General features: G+C 41.1%; 1 protein-coding gene across 1 annotated transcript in view; it reads left to right on the top strand.

The window, feature by feature from the left end:
• Positions 1-13,590, top strand: part of NMBR (neuromedin B receptor) — a 28,463-nt gene extending 14,873 nt beyond the window's left edge. The window contains exons 2-3 of the mRNA XM_006264934.2: positions 6,567-6,915; positions 10,586-13,590. Coding sequence (XP_006264996.2) covers positions 6,567-6,915; positions 10,586-10,987 — 751 coding nt within the window. The 3' untranslated portion in view covers positions 10,988-13,590. The remainder of the gene's footprint in view (positions 1-6,566; positions 6,916-10,585) is intronic.
• The last annotated feature ends 3,950 nt before the right edge of the window (positions 13,591-17,540 follow it).

Raw genomic sequence — 17,540 nt, 5'->3', positions numbered from 1 at the left:
CCTTCACACACCAGGATGTGGGTCCAGCTGAACTTGTCCCTTCTGCTGCTTTGTGGTGCTGAACAGCCCTGATATGCTGGTGCCCCTCACACCCAACCCACAGCCTGCCTTCCTCCCAACTGTGCTGGTGCCCCTCACTCCTGATCTGCAACCCTATGGCCCTGCTGGTGCCCCTCAATTCTGACTTGCAGGGCCCTGGCCCTGGCCCTGTTGGTGCCCCTCATTCCCAACTCAAAGCCCTTTGCCCACCCCCCAGCCTTGCTGGAAGGAATCCCCAGCTGCCAGTGCTACAGGACCATCCTGCCTGCTCCTAGTTTGCTGGGCACCAACCACAGCCAGCCAGCAGTGCGCAAGCCCTGGCTGCACTGCACACACAGGTGGGCTCTTTCTTTCCCAAGTGGGAGGAATGGCCAGAGTGGAGCTAAGAAGAGCCCATGGCAGGTGGGAGGAGGATGTGGGCTGCCTGCAGTGGAGCTCAGGGCTCCTGACCCTGCTTCTCTCACCTCAGGAGCCTCCGCCGCCCAATGGGTTGGACCTGGCATGGAAGGGCAGAGCAGGGCAGGAAGGCTCAGTGCTACAGCTGCTGCCAGGATCCCTGTACCAGCTGCACCACCAAAGTGAGACACCCCTTCCTGCATGGCAACATTGCATGTGGCCATGGTGAGAGAGAGGGAGCGGGGAAGGGTTGGCAGACAGGACTGCGGACAGTGATGTGTGGGGCCTGGAACCAGGGTGGGAATGTGTGGCCACTGCACCCAGTGGGGCATAGGGCTGCGGGTGCACAGATCCCCTCGACTTACCTGCAGAAGCTGCTCTCTCCACCACTGTCTGGGGCTGTATTCTTACCTGGGTCCCACTCCCCCTAGCTCCTTGTAGGCTGGAACTCTGCCAGCTTGCAAGGGGAAACCTGTGGTTTCCTGTGTTTGTCTCCTTTAATGGAAAAATCCCTGTTTTTCTGCCACAAACAGAAAACCTGAATCCCTTCTTATGAATCATGTGTAGGTGTTGCACACCTAATAGTGCTAGCATTGCATGGTGCCGCAGGGTGAAATGACCCCCTGGTTTAGAGTACATTTTCTATTTACATAAGACAGGGGTGTCAAACTGACCTCAAACTCTGAGCCAGGGCCAGAGCATGAGGCTCCTTCCAGGCTGGATCTGGAAGGCCAGTGACTGTGATGGGTCCAGGACAGAAATGGGCATCCTCCTGCTGCTGCTGGCTATGTCCAGGGGCCCAAAATTCTGTAGCGGGTCCTGCCCCTGTTTGGCTACTGTTTTAGCTTTCAGTAGCTTGCCTTTAGCCTGGCAGGCTGGATGGCCTTGTTTTGCAGGCTGGATCCAGCCTGTGGGGCATGTTTGACATCGCTGGCATAAGAAATTGTAGTTAGTAGTCTGGCTTTAGTAGAGTTGTTTTCTAACCTGAATAACTGTATTGGTAATACAAGGAAAATAAATCTGTTTGTATTCTCCTGCACATGAACCATGTGAATCATCATTCTTTGTAAATAGTTTGAAAGGACTGGCTCCTGGAAAGCGGCAGAGAAATGGTTTTCATTATATAAGACTGATGTCAAACACTGAGTAAATGGATCTTGTCTCCAGAAGATTTAACTGAAAATGAAGTTCCTTAAACATTATTGTGAAGATATACTCTTTTGACTACTGTATTGGCTTTTGCAAATAATTTAATGAAGATTTTTTTATTGTGTGGTTTTAAGGCCCTGACTGTGTCCAGGCTTGGCTTTAACTGTGCAGATTCAATGCCTGTGCAAGCGAGTTACCTCTTGGAGCCGTTCTAATTAAAGTGCCCCCCTCCACCATTCCTGGAGCATATGTATAAACACCCATAGTTATACATCTTGAAAATAAAAGGATTGTCATTTTATTCATGAAACAAACCAATATATGGTAGACATTATTATTCTGACATACTATTTCATTGCTATTGGGTATGTCTCCACATATAATTAACACACCTGAATTTTCTGTTTTCTGTTTACCCAGAGTAAGAAGCAATTGGTAGTCAAAGGACCACATATTTTTCCTTCATTAGGTGTGTAAATGGTGTATAAGTGCCACTTAGATGGTAACATGCATAATTGTGCTTCTAATTCCCCTTTTTCAGAATTAAATTACATTTACAAGCATAGATGAACTACATGGCTATTATGTAGCTGTATGTATTGATTGTGGATCCACTGAGCATGCTCCATTTTAGGAGGTGTGTATTTGCTGTGTGCATTCTGAACAAAAAAAGTAAGAAATGCCATTTACTGGGCCACACCATTGGTCCATCTTGCTCAGTATCCTGTGTTGTACCATGGCAGAGAGTGGATCCTGAAAGGGAGAGTGAACAGGGTATGACCAGGGTTTTTTTCATTGTTCCTCTCGCACTTGTAGCCTCCAGCATTTAATGTCTAGGAAGTTCTGATTCAGAGGCTATATCCCTAACTTCCATGCGCAGTAGCTCCAAGAATCTATCCAAACCCTTTTTTAATCTGGCTGAACTGTCAACTTCTACATCTTGTGGCAATGAATATCACACTTTAGTTACACACTGTGTAAAAAAGAACTTCCTTTTGTTAGCTTTAAATTTACCATCTAGTAGTTTCATTTTGTGATCACTAACAGTGGGCAGACTGCAGGCAGGTCTCTTTAAGTGGAGCCTGGATTTGCCTGGTCAGTCAGGGCCTTCTGGGAAGACTCCCTGCCTGGTTGTGAAGCCACAATGTGACTAGACAGAGGGATGGTTTTTCCATCCATGGGCTGCATCCCTGAAGTACAGTAGAATAAACTGAGCCTTGGGTATATAAATAGCCCTATTTTAAATGCTCTGCCATAATCACATATACGTCAAGCAATATTACTGCTGTGAGCAGCCAGGCACTGTCAGGCAGCTTTCTGTTAGTGAGCAGCTCACCTCTGCATAACCTGGGGCAGTGGGTATAGGGGGGCTGTGGAGGCTTGTGCTCTCTAATGAGAGAGGCACATCTCTGGCAGTGTGCCCCACTCCCTGCTCTGCCCTAACCTTTCCTGTCCTGGTGTTTTTCCTTTGGAGTGCAGTGTCCCTCTCCCTCCTGGGACTCACCTGTGGAGGGTCTGGGCCACAGTAGCTCTGGCTGGATTATGTGGCCCCTATACTGCACATCCCTCAGAGTCAGCATGGCAGGGTGACCAAGAATGCTCCCCTTGAGCATGAGAGGATGCCCTGGAGGATGGTGGATAGGACAAATGAAGGGGCAAAGGGAAGTATGTGTTGGGGAATAACAGGGAGTGTCTTCCATGAGGTTCACGGGCTGTTGAAGGACAGGGTTGCGGACAGCATTTGATGGCAGGTAGGTGTTCTTGTGAGGCATGCCATATGTGGGTGCTGGTGTGCTCGTGCAGCTCCATGCAACTCTTGGCATGTTGAAAATGCTGCCTGTGAAAGAGAACTTTGATCTTGCTTAGAGCAAGTTCAGGCTCTGTACAGCCTTCGTTGTGGGCAGCTAGCCACAAAGGAGTCCATAGCTGCCCTCTCATTACCTGTATACCCTACCTGCCTGTCTCCCTGTACTAATAATGGAGACACTTATGCTACCTGGAGGATTTTAGAATCATGCCTACACAGTTTGGTCATTTATCTGTGACTTACACAAAAGCTACCCTTTGTGGGCCCAAAGCAACAGGATTCTACCTAATCTCTTCACAGTGGGGCTTCAAGGGACCATGTAAATGTGTTTATAGACTGAGGCACCAGCTTCCAAAGAAAGACTATAAAAATATTGCTAGAAATGAATTGCTTTTTCCAGCAGTGGCAATGATAAAGGATGGAGGAAGCTCAAATGTGCCTGAAGACTTAATTAAAACAAGGACTCATTTATAATAACTTCCTGGTCTAAATGGCAACATACAGTTGACTAGGTTCACCTAAGAGGTTAATGGGGGTGGGGGGGAGGTGTAGATTTTAACTGATAATTTAAGTAAATAAAAAATATTTCATATTTTGCTTCATTTCCAAATATTATTCCAGAATAAATCCTTGTCAATTTTATTTATCGAAAACTTGCATCTAATAGATTTCAGGCTATGCTATTAGCTATATCAGAGGTGACAAACACTCTCCCCTCTAGCTGGACCTGAACCACGGACCTCCACGTGGGCTGGATTTGGATCTGGTGGTGGGCCAAGCAGCAGTGGTGGGGTGAGTGGAGGCAGTGGGGGTTATTTTACCTCCTTTTACAGGGACAACCGATTGTCCAATTCTTCTAAGTGCTGAATGTCTTGCAATACATGTTATCTTCAGTCCCACATAATGGGAGTGGACCCTAGACAAAGACAGACTGACTACTATAACCATTTAAATACTGAAGCCATTTGAAACTACATGGGGAATTTAGGTAGACAGAACATAGAGATATTTGCCAGGCTGCCCATCCTTGATCCTGTGAAAAGGGCCTTGGGATCTTTCTTTCAAGTGATCATACACTTGGTTTTTTATCTAATCTTAAAGTGATCACCTCCAGTGGCACAATGTGGAACTGCTACAAGCTGAGCTGGGTCACTGCTAATCACCAGCATCAATTTTTGGCAGCTTCTTGCCTAGGTATTGAACAGGCAAAATACTGGTTGACCAATGAGACCACAGTCCCAAATGATATTGTTGAGGCCAAAATAATCCAAAGTCCTGTAGTGGGAGAAAGAAAAATATAATTTGTAAATGCACAGTTTTAAAAGAAAGAAAATGGCACTATAAATGTTTAAAAAAAGGCAGATGTCAGCTTAAGGCAGCTCAGTCAAATAAAGTGAAACAGATGGTTTGTCATTCTGTAATGATATCAAAGAAGACAGCAGTAGGAAACAAATTATTGCCTAATAAGGTCATGATTTATGCTTGGAAGCCTTCATATTCTACAGAATTTTGCTGTCCCTGGCCTGATACCATTAAGGATATCCAGTAGACATAGGTGCCCAGGGAATTCTGTTTTGGGAGAAATGATGAACATAAATGATCACAACTAGCTTGTTTTTTCAAGTTCAATTTTCTGCGTCAGGGACTGGTTCTAAGCCTACTGAAATCAACAAAGGTCTTTCCTCTGACTTTAGTGAACTTTTGGATAGAAATGTCTGTTGTTTTCAGCTGTTTGACTGTGTGAAGTATAAAGTAGTCAAAGTTCAGTGTGAACCAAACAATCCATTGGGATATGGCAGGTAAGACATGCCAGTTCCTATAGCCAGCCTCATGAGAGAGTGATGTAGGTAGTATCATATCCAGCTGCCTTTGGCTCCCCAGCCTGAAAGGCCAGGTACTGTACTCGTTTACAGCCTTGAGCAACAGGAGGTAGATAGCCCTTATTGTCTCAATAGAAGACTCATGTTGAATTATGCCTCAGACAAACTCCTTGGAGGAAAAAAATTCCCCAGCTCATAAGATTAAAAATTTGCTACTGGCCTTTATGTGGCGTAGTTTATGTTCCCCTTGGTTCCCAGCAGCTTCACAGGTACATATGGACACAAAACCATCTCATCTACTTGCTCACAGTGTGGGAGAAGCACTGGACCTGGAACTTGTGCCCTCATCTCTGTGCTTTGATCTGTAATCTAGGGAGTTTATATGCAGTTGTGTAGGCATGCCTGGAGTCAGAGTTTGTTCCAACAGTACAACTACAGTGTACAGATGGTGGCTGTTTTTAGACTGTGGCTAAGTCTATCCTTGGTTATCTACTTAGGTGGCCTATGAATTTATGTATATACAGCAAGTACATATTTTTGTTTAGAGTTGTATGGAAAACTTTCCCCTTTTTTCCATGTTTTGAATTTTTTTTAAAAGCCCTATTTCAAATAAGTTCAACATTTGAGCCAAAATCTGGAAAAAAAATTAGGTCAGGTTAATAGAAATTTTTATTTAAACAATAATTAGCCGACACGTTTATTTTTTTTTCTTTTTGTTTTTCCAAACTGGATAATCAGTGTTTATGAAAATGTCTACACAATACATTTCAACAGTTTTGATACTTCTCTTTCAAAATAATTTTTGAGTAAGTAAAATTCAGTCCTTTCCCATGGACAGTTTTAGTTTTCAGTCTTTTTTAACAGAAAAGTTTTGCCATTTTGTCCAATTACTTCTACTTTTATTTTTTTAAATATAGATTTTACTTTACTATGGTAATATAGTTCTGCTCAGTTGAATGATTTTGACTTTTTGGTACTTGATTATGAATGTCATCAATTCTGTCAATAGGATATTATAATATGATATTATAATTATAATTACAATATAATTTTATATTGTGTGTGTTTGTGTGTGTATATATATATATTTATAACAGATTGTCAAAAATCTCTTGCAACAATGCAGTTGGTTCAATAAATGATATCACCCACAAGCATCCTTGCCTGTCACATACATTAGTCCAATAAATACAGTCTAATAAGTGGACTGATTACAAATAAAAGTATGATGTCACATAGGAAAAAAAACCTCATTACACTTTTTCATCAAAAGCATGTAGTTCATTATACATAAAATGTTATATAATAAGTGTCAATTATTTTATGACAGTTTATTTATTTTTGACCGTCTCCAGGTACAAAGCAATTGTAAATCCCATGGATATCCAAGCATCCAGTGCTGTCCTGTGGACTTGTATTAAAGCTACTGCCATTTGGATCATCTCCATGCTGTTAGCAGTCCCTGAAGCTGTGTTCTCTGAGTTGGCCATCATCAACGACACAGATAACATCAGTTTCCTGGACTGTATACCATATCCCCAGACTGATGAGATGCACCCAAAGATCCACTCCGTTCTGATTTTCTTAGTGTATTTCCTTATCCCTCTTGCCATCATTAGTATCTACTACTATCACATTGCAAGGACCTTAATTAAGAGTGCACACAATATCCCTGGAGAACATAGTGAGCATTCCAAAAGACAGGTAAGTGAATTGCACTTTATTTTCCTCAGCGAGGGAGAGTCTGTTGTGTAAGTTTATAAATAAAATTGCAAAAGCTCTAACATCCACAATAAAGGTTTATGAAGACTTCAGCATTCCAACAGTCAGGCATTCAAATTAGTATTATTCAAAAATATCTGTCTTAAATCTTGATTTGCATCTGCTACTAATCTACATAACTTGCAAGTGAGCATTTTTACTTCATGTTATATATGAAATGCAATGAAAAAAAGCAGCTGAAGACCATTTCTTTCTTTACTATTACATTTGTAGTTATCCATCAATGTTATCAATTGATGACATTAATTAGTATTTTAATGGAGTATGATATTGGTGGGTGTATACATACATATTATGGGTTTAACCTCTACTTTTATGTTCATTAAGAAATAGCTGGGGCTCCTAGTAATAGCTTTACTAAAAAATCCAGTACATCCCAAACTATCACATAGAAAAAAACATAAAGAGCCAGTTTTCTACATGGTGTAATAATATTAGAAATTTCTAGCTTCAGAACTGATCCTCTAGAGGTGGCAGTAGGTAAAATCTAAAATCAAAGGCTGACTTTAGCTGTTTTGATTTGCATGTGGCTGAAATCTCATAACAGCTTTTTTGTGTACAGAATAGTGGAAGCTATGTTATTACACCTGATCTACCCTGCAACTATTAAAATTAAAGAAAAACATCAGAAAAGATTACTGAATTTTGTGAAAATTCAATCTTTTTAGGAGTTTGGGAACAGTTTGAGCATTTTCCCTTGTTTTGTCTCTGACCAAAAATTGAAGGACTGACATACTACAGGAAAGATTATTCTTCTGGACTTTCTCATCCATCTTGAAACCAAAGGGCTCTGGAAGTGGGGAACTTTGATTAGAGTGGGTCTGAGAGCTGCTTTAATTAAAGCGCCTGGAGTATTTCATGTATCAGCATCCCCATGCTTCAATATGGTGGCAGGGGTGTTTTATCTAAAGCTCATTCAACGAGCCTTAGATAAAGAGCCCCCACTGCCATTTTGATGTACAAGGACACTGATTCTTGAGACGTGGAGGCTAGCATGGTAATTACTATGCTCCAGCAGACTCAATCGTGTCTACTCAGGCATGCTGTAATTACAGCGCATCAGAGCAGCCTCCACACTTGTGTATAGGCACCCAAAGAGTGCTTGAAATCCCTTGAAAAAACTTGTAGAATTTTCCACCCATTTCTACAGTAAGGTGGCTTGTGGAAGGTGATGTGTTCCTGAATAAAACTGCCAAAACTTTCCAAGCTTATCATAATGCCAAGATAGTAATCACATCCATCTTAACATCTTCTACATCCTTTGATAAAGATTTTTGAGAAAGGGCATTTTAACCACTCACTCAAATCAATATGACACAAAAGCAGACAGTAAGATAGTAAAACACTACTCATCAGAACAAATGACACAATAGTTTTACCGTTCTACAAAGATGAGGTAAAGTGATTCAGACATGTACAACTACTTTACAGAAATACTTAAATTGTTTAATAATAGTGCTCACAAAAAGAAAAGGCAAGCTATTGCTGTCCACATTCTTGTGTACATTTAGTCCGACTGAGAAGAATGGGCACAATCTTAATAAGAAAAAAAAACAGTGTCCTTTTTCACTTAATACTTTTAATATATTGTAGGATTTTCTTAAAGCAGAAATACATACTTATCAGCATGGATTATTTTCTTATCTCATCATTTGTGAAATGCAGAGAGACATTTAGCTGATCTCACAGAATGGAAAAGTATAGCATATTCACATCATGTTGTTGAAACTACTAGAAAGTATATTTTTTTTAAATAGAGACACTATTTGTCAGTTTATTTTTCTAGTTTATCTATTCGATGAAAAATATAGGACGTACCATTTGTCAGAAAGATAGGATTTAGATTTGTTCTATTAACCAGGTTTCTAAAGAAAGATAAATGTATGTACAGGCTAGGTACAGATGTTTAGGGAGGCTAGGAGGAAGTTAAATCATGTTAAAAAAGACCACCCAATTGAATTTAGTTTGCCCAAGTTCAGACCTAACACTTAGATCCTTTGCTAGGTGGATCTAAGTGTGAACTGTACAGCAGTTCAGGAAGGTAAAATTAATCTAAAAATGGCCAACCCAATCTATGTTAACTGTACCTTGGAGGTAGACTAACATAGATTGTGTCCCATAAGACCAAACTTCTGTGCAGCACAGCCCTGGGGATGGGAAAGCCCAGCTGCTGGCCTGATTCTGGGGACTGTACTGTTCCCACCCCTCCCAGGCACCAGGCTCTATTTAGACCCCCAGGTCCTTGCCCCACTCCCAGATGAACAACTTCTCCCATGCACCAGCCAGCCCTCCCGAGCCCACCAATTCTCACCATCCTGCAAGCCACTCCCAGTTGTTGTCTTTACTGGCATTCACAAGTGCTGGGAGCCAAGGAAGCATTTTGGGGTGGGGAGAGGGGCAAAGAAGATGGGAGAGTTGTTTTGCTGGGGTGGGGGGGTTATTTGTCTTGGGGTAGAGGTGGTCACATGGGGAGAGAGAACTCCCCATCCTGCCAAAACTCCCCTGCAGAGCCACCAGCGCACACCAATCCTTCTGCTCTTCTCCCGACCCTGACTTACTTCAGTCAGGCTCCTCAGACTGGTGAAAGCCAGTAAAACCAACCAGGAGTGGTTGGCAGGATCAGGACCAGTTTGGCAGGGGCTGGGAAGGTCCCAGGGGTGGGGGAGGTGGTAGGTTAGGAGAGACTTTCCAATACTGCAACCCTTCCCTGACTCCTCCCAAGCCTCCCCACAGACCATACTAGTCCCTCCATATCCTGCAAAACCCTACTGGACCCCACCAACACCCCTGTGGACCTTGCTGGTCTCCCCAGTCCCTTCTACCCCCCTTCCCCATCCTAACTAACTTTAGATTGAGTGGCTGTTTTTAACTCAATCTAACCTCCTAACTTTCCCAAATGTATGTACATACCTTCAGATTGCATATTTAAGTTTCCATTGCAATTTATACTAATGTGTGTGAAGAGGGTGAAAATCCTATGGAATCAAAATGGCAGTTTTAAACAGTTTCTATTCATTACACAAATATAAATGGTTACATAAAGTAGAAAGCAATGCTGAGTCAGGAGCAACTGACTCAGGATTATGGCAACTCCATAATCCTACAGAAATCATCTTTCTTGATAAAATCTTTATGGAAGAAGAAAACAGCAATATTATGATTACATGGTTAAGGCTTTACTTATCAGATTATTAATGCCTGTAATTTACTAGTCATTTTCCAAACCAACCAAGCATTGAGATCTGGTTAAAAGGAATACATTTTACTAGCTTACTTGGTGGGTGCTTTTGGGCTGCAAGCCAGTATATACTTAAAATATGATTTCATCCTGAGACACTTATGTGAGTAACAAACCAATATAGTGTAAATACAAGCACCTGAGGATTGGTTAATGCAAGTACACTGTACATGAGAAATGAAAGTAAATGAGATGGAAAAGGTAATTGAGTCTTGAAAGAAGGGCTGATCTTATTTGAGTTCATTGTTAAAGTTAATGTAAAGTGGTATCTGCTACATGTTTTAATTAAGTCAGTTATGTGGATTAACTCTATTCAGTGTTGTTCATTTGGGTTCTGTTCATTTATCTTTTTAGATGGAAACTCGAAAGCGCCTGGCAAAAATAGTCCTGGTCTTTGTTGGCTTTTTTGCTATCTGTTGGTTCCCTAACCATGTGCTATACATGTACCGGTCCTTCAATTACAATAAGATTGACTCATCACTAGGACATATGATCATTACTTTAGTGGCCAGAGTACTCAGCTTCTGCAACTCCTGTGTCAACCCATTTGCACTGTATTTGCTCAGTGAGAGCTTTAGGAGACATTTCAACAGCCAGCTTTGCTGTGAGAGGAAATCTCATCAAGAGAGATCTACCAGTTACCTGCTTAGCTCCTCTGCCATTCGGATGACTTCTCTAAAAAGCAATGCCAGGAACACGGTGACCACCATGACTCTGCTGAATGGGCACAACCTGAAACAAGACGTGTCATTATGATTTAATCAGTGTACTACTTGATCTGGAAATTCATTTGAGCTTTTATCTTACAGCCATGTAAATAGTTTCAGGTTCTCTCACCTGTCTAACAATATGATTGATCTAAAGTATTGAATAAAGTATTTTTATTTGAGACTACCTCATGTTAAAATCTTATTACTTTCACTTAAGAAAGACATTTCTGAATGAGAAGTGGAAAATGACTTTAAAGAATGTTCCTGTACATTTGGCATGTCAGAGGTTTGGTTTGAATAGTAGTATAGCTGAACTGGTGTTACTTAAAGAAAAATATTGATTCCTGAACTATATAATTTATGCTTTTTTAATGTAGCTGATTGCTCATGGTGGTCTGAACAAATTAAGAACCAACTCCAATGTCACAGGTTCTAGATTCAGAAGGGAAATCAAAATTTGCAAGACCAGCTTATGTAAATCTGCATAGTTCTGTCAACTTTATCATGTCTAAAACAATGTGTATGTTGAAGTTAAAGTCCTTTCCAGATATGGTTAACCATCAGGAATGCTGCATTACATTTGTGTGTGTATATACATATATATATATAGTATGACTATATCAGATGTGTGTATATATATATATATAATATTTTAATCATACAAACAGATCAAAAATCTCTAGTGAAAGAATTTGATTTTTGCTTACATTTAATTAGAATTTAAAAAATTTTAAAATGACATTTTCATTGAAAATTAAGTTTGTGAAACTTACATGTTTTACAGAACTCAACATTTAAAAATATAATTCTATCATTTTGTGAGGCCTGTAACACCACTGGATTCTATATAGTGTTTATTGTATATTAAACTTCAGTTACAATTTGCTTCTGCTAAGTGCCTTCATTGACCTCACTCGCAAGGCTGGAAACAATCACCATGTTTCATGGAAATTTGAAAATAAAATTAGGCAAAATTATTGGTAAGATTTTCAAATCTGGCTCACAGTCAAGACTAGTAGGTGCTGCTGTAATATAAATAATAAACAGTAACACAAATATTGCTTGAAGACTTAGGAGCCATTGATGTGGGGTTTAAAATGTAACTACAGTAAAAGCTCTGTTATATGCAATGAGAGGGGTAGGGGGGGTGCCGGTTATCTAAAAATTCTTGTTATCTGAGAGTTATACTATCAAGTAATACAGTGCCATACTTGTAGTATAAATTTTCAAAGAATTAGTGTACAATACACTACAGTATAACATACTGTCTAGAGAAGAAAATAGCATACAAGTATTCACCAATCAAGTAGTAGTAAAGCAGCATTGGAATGAAAAGAAATCCTGAAGCAGTGATGTAGAGTACACTGAAGTTATATGTAGTACACTATTGGCAGCGCATGGCGTACACCTAGATCACTTAAAAGTACAGTACACTTACCACTACACTTATAACTAAAACTATTTACATGTACTGTACTGTACATAATTTACTGCCTCTTTGGAGATTCAGTCCCAGCGCTGGAAATTCCAGTTAGTATTTTGGTTAGTAAAGTGCCAGATAACAGAGCTTTTACTGTATCCCGTTAAGAGTCAGTAGGTGCACTACACATGCAATTAGTGAGATTCAATAAACTCCAGAGTAGTTTGCACTGGAGTCAGCTGCTCCCGGGCAAAGTATATTTATGTGTACCCAGGACTGCAGCAGTTAGAGCCAGGGCAGAGAAACCCTGGGCTAGCAGGGGACTTAGGGGGCCAACCCCAGGCTCCAGGTAGCAGTGTCAGGTGGCAGAAGGGTGGCAGGGGCTTGAGGATGTTAAAGCATGGGACTGGGTGGCAGGCAGCCCCCACACTTTAGCACCCTAGTGCCCCAGCTAGCCCTAGTCACTGTCTACATTAGCATTTTGATTAAATGAATCTACTTTGCCCTAATATTTTTTAATTAACTTTAATTTCTTACAATGAAGTAAAATGTACTTTTAGATTTAGCTATTTGTTTTAAATGACCAGAAGCCAGCTCTTAGTGTACAGTAGAGAAAATAATAACTTGCTGCTAATTAAAACCACATTTCACAGAGCAATGAACGAAGGTCTAATATGTCCCAGTTTTAATTCTGCCTCTTTGAGGATAACTATTTGACATTTAGCATCATTGTAGAACAAAAAGAAGAAAATTGTTGTGAGGACCCAAGGAACAGTCTTTTGTTCAGATACCCAGAGAAATGTAACACTACCTCTCTTTAAATTAGCAAATTTTTGCATTGCATTGCATGATGATTTGGATACTGATTTTAAGCACATGAATAGCCTTATTATGATATGATGAATCAGGACTATACACTTACATTGGAGGGAAAATACATTTACCCCATGAGAGAATGAAGAGGCAAGTTGTATCCTACTGTCACTTTGGGGTTTAACATGCTAGAACACTGCTTCTTAAACTTTTCCTTAGCATGACTCCATTTCTGGCCCCATTTCCGCAGCACGACCCCATTTCTTTTGCATGGTCCCCCACTCCCAATGCCCCCCCTCCTCCCCCACCGAGCCCTGCGACTCCATCCATTGATGTTGCAGCCCCATTTAGGGTTAGGGTGACTATCATACAGAACAGTCTGGTTGTCCTCTGTCCTCTATTGATACAAAACTGAATGCCTTTATGTCCTCTATTTTTTCTTGAAGAGAAAAATAGAGGACATAAAGGAGTCGGGTTTCATATCAACAGAGGACAGACTAGCAGAAAACATGAATGTCCTCTATGATGGCCACCCTATTTAGGGTCATGACCCACAGTCTGTGGGCCACAGTTTGGGAACTGCTGCTCTAGAGAGAGTAAGCATCAGTATAATCAGAAGACTGGCATTATATATAGAAAAGATTGCATTGAAAGCTGCACTTAATTAGCTAGAAAGGGATTGGAGTTTCAGGTAGAATGAGAGAAAGGGGGAAAAAAAGAAAGAATCTGAACCTAGTGCCTTCAATCCAAATATCATCCAGTTCCATAAATTTTAAAATTTATAGCTCAGTTGTGAGGTAGATATAGTTATACCAATCAGAGGTGTAGCAGGGCAGCTCTGCATCTGGAACAGTCATGACACATAGAGCAATGTGTGCTGCCACCATGCCAGTTTTGGTGGTACTATCAGTTGCCATTGAGGCAGTGACAATTTTTGTGCCCCGCACCTCCATGAAAGTAGAGGCTGGGGCTGTTTCCCCAGACACCTCTCTTCCCTCACCCCAGCTTAGTTACATTACTGATATCCATTATTCGAATTGATAAACTTGTCAGGCTTGGTGAAACTGTGATTCAATGGCAACATCAGAAATGCCTTTCAGACTCTAGAGTGCTTTTTTGGGAAGTATGTGATTTTGTCAATACTGGATTACTTGAATTACTGAACCAGAGGAATTCTGGCATAGAATGAATGGTCTCCACTCTTATCTAACGCAGAACAAGCAGCATATCACATAATAGTTCATATCCATTCTCCTATAACATCTGCAACTCTTTCTTCATTTTCTCCCTTTCCAGCTAGTTCCCTCTGTTGCCTTCTGTTGACATTCCTCTATTTTGTCCTTTTCTTGTCTTATTCCACTCATTATCCCAGGGTGACTTCAAGTGCTCTTACATTTTCTCTTACAACTTTTGTTCTCAATACACCCAGAATGCCAACTCCACCCCTGACTTCTCTCCATCAGTTTAGTCTCACAATCCTACTTGACCCTTTTTTTTTGCCCCATAATATGAAAGATGAGTCATCTCTGACCTTGGCCATCTTTCTCTTTGATTATCTCACCTTTGCCTCCCTGGTTTTCATCTAGGCCTGGCAGACTCCTTGCACAGCAAAGTGCCTCAGAAAGTTGTATTAATCCATACCAACACTTTGCTGGTGATTACCTGATGATACCAATGTCCCACTCTGAAAAAATATCCTGCTTTATAATAGATTACTTGCTGCTTACATTTCACTTGTGTTCAATTTCAATTTACTGTTTTAAATTGCTTTGTGTGACACAGACAGCATGAGCCTTGCTTCCTGGCAGAACTCCCCAAGCTAGTTACCTTGGCAGTTTCAATTGTGTAGAGAACAACACTGGGATAGCACATAGGTCCTTATTGACAGGGAACCAATATATCTTCAATTCATGTTTCTCAGACATCATCATCAAAGCTTGACTTGAGCAAACCAGCTGGTTTGCCTGGGCTATGCTTTTTATGTAGTTTGGTAGCATAGTGTTGATGAATTTCTTAACCTCTCTGGAGCTTTTCTAGTTATTTTCTATCACAAGATGCATTCCTCAAAACAGTTTGAATGTCTCTCTTGCTATGGCTCAATTAGCTTTTTGTATATATACAAATTATTTGTATAGTGCTATCTGCAGATGGATCTGTGTTGTAAGAATTAAAATGGTCATTATGGAACACTGTCTGTTGAGTATTCTGTTCTAAAAGTGAAGTAAAAAAAAGTGACATGAGGCTGTATTTATTGTCAGTAAAATATCTGAGGTATTACCCTGATGCCAATGTGAAAACACCTAACAAAGAGCATCTATACAATTACATTTTTCCATAGTGGAAATATTTTCTTTTCTTTTTCAGAAAGACTACTTCTTTCTGTTCTCAGTAGAGATTAGCGGTGGTTTCTTTCAATCATATTGCTTGGAACTCTTGTGAAAACCACCATTGACTCTGAGAAGTGACTGTACAGAATTAATTACTGTTCTCTCTATGGAAGATACTTTCTCTGCTACAGTGGAGCAAGTAGGTGTTACAACACCATGTGACCCCCTGTGTCACCAATGGACACACTGTAATTCTGGATCTTCTGAATTTTGCAATGTCAATATTACAGATTTTTCCAGAATAACATCAGACATCAGGCCCTCCATTTGATCTTGTGCTTCGTAGGGTTATTTGCTCTATGACAAATATCAGTGCTGGCATAATGTAAAGAGATTATAATGCTTTTCAGGTCTAACTGAGGCCAAATTATCATTTTGCAAACTCCTTGGGAATCTATTGCAAACAAAATGGAGGGTTTTGTATATCAGTATAATGGCTTATATGTTAAATTGGAGATTTGCAAAAGGAACTAATGAATGTGGATCACTTTATTTTTGGACATTTTGGAGGTAGACCTTTAGGGGTCACAAATTTCAGAAACGAGTCCTTAATGATGTCCAAAATTATATCCAAATTATTAGACACTTTCAGCATCACAGAATCATAGAATAATGGGTTGAAAGGGACTTTAAGGGTTACCTGGGATGATGTTCTATTTCTTTCCTTTCATCTAAGGGCACAGTTTTGGTAATTTATATTGAAGATCTGGTTGTCTAAGGCCCATTCTACACATTGCAGTTATTATGCTATTAGCTGGTTAATTGCACAATTAACTAAGACATGCAAAGTACCTATCATGCCATAAAAAGGCCCAACCTACTATAAACTTAGACCTCAAAATGTATACTAACTCTATAGCTCATTGTTATCTCACTTTAATTTGCTAATGTAGCAAGGTCTGCTCCTGTAGCTGGGAGCCCTGTCAGCTGACTGGTTTCCAACTTCAGGTGTGCATCATACACAGCCAGGGATTCATAGATTCATAGATGTTAGGGTCGGAAGGGACCTCAATAGATCATCGAGTCCAACCCCCTGCATAAGCAGGAAAGAGTGCTGGGTCTAGATGACCCCAGCTAGATACTCATCTAACCTCCTCTTGAAGACCCCCAGGGTAGGGGAGAGCACCACCTCCCTTGGGAGCCCGTTCCAGACCTTGGCCACTCGAACTGTGAAGAAGTTCTTCCTAATGTCCAATCTAAATCTGCTCTCTGCTAGCTTGTGGCCATTGTTTCTTGTAACCCCCGGGGGCGCCTTGGTGAATAAATACTCACCAATTCCCTTCTGTGCCCCCGTGATGAACTTAAAGGCAGCCACAAGGTTGCCTCTCAACCTTCTCTTGCGGAGGCTGAAAAGGTCCAGTTTCTCTAGTCTCTCCTCGTAGGGCTTGGTCTGCAGGCCCTTGACCATACGAGTTGCCCTTCTCTGGACCTTCTCCAGGTTATCCGCATCCTTCTTGAAGTGTGGCGCCCAGAATTGCATGCAGTACTCCAACTGCGGTCTGACCAGCGCCCTATAGAGGGGAAGTATCACCTCCCTGGACCTATTCGTCATGCATCTGCTGATGCATGATAAAGTGCCATTGGCTTTTCTGATGGCTTCGTCACACTGCCGACTCATGTTCATCTTGGAGTCCACTAGGACTCCAAGATCCCTTTCCACCTCTGTGCCACCCAGCAGGTCATTCCCTAGGCTGTAGGTGTGCTGGACATTTTTCCTCCCTAGGTGCAGCACTTTGCATTTCTCCTTGTTGAACTGCATCCTGTTGTTTTCTGCCCACTTGTCCAACCTATCCAGGTCTGCCTGCAGCTGTTCCCTGCCCTCCGGCATGTCCACATCTCCCCATAGCTTTGTGTCATCTGCAAACTTGGACAGAGTACATTTGACTCCCTCGTCCAAGTCGCTGATGAAGACATTAAAGAGTATCGGTCCAAGGACCAAGCCCTGCGGGACCCCACTGCCCACACCCTTCCAGGTCGAG

This window comes from Alligator mississippiensis, chromosome 1, assembly GCF_030867095.1.
Source record: "Alligator mississippiensis isolate rAllMis1 chromosome 1, rAllMis1, whole genome shotgun sequence".
NCBI classification, from domain to species: Eukaryota; Metazoa; Chordata; order Crocodylia; family Alligatoridae; genus Alligator; species Alligator mississippiensis.
The sequence above is the reverse complement of the archived record's forward strand: the minus strand, read 5'-3'. Positions and strand labels throughout refer to the sequence as shown.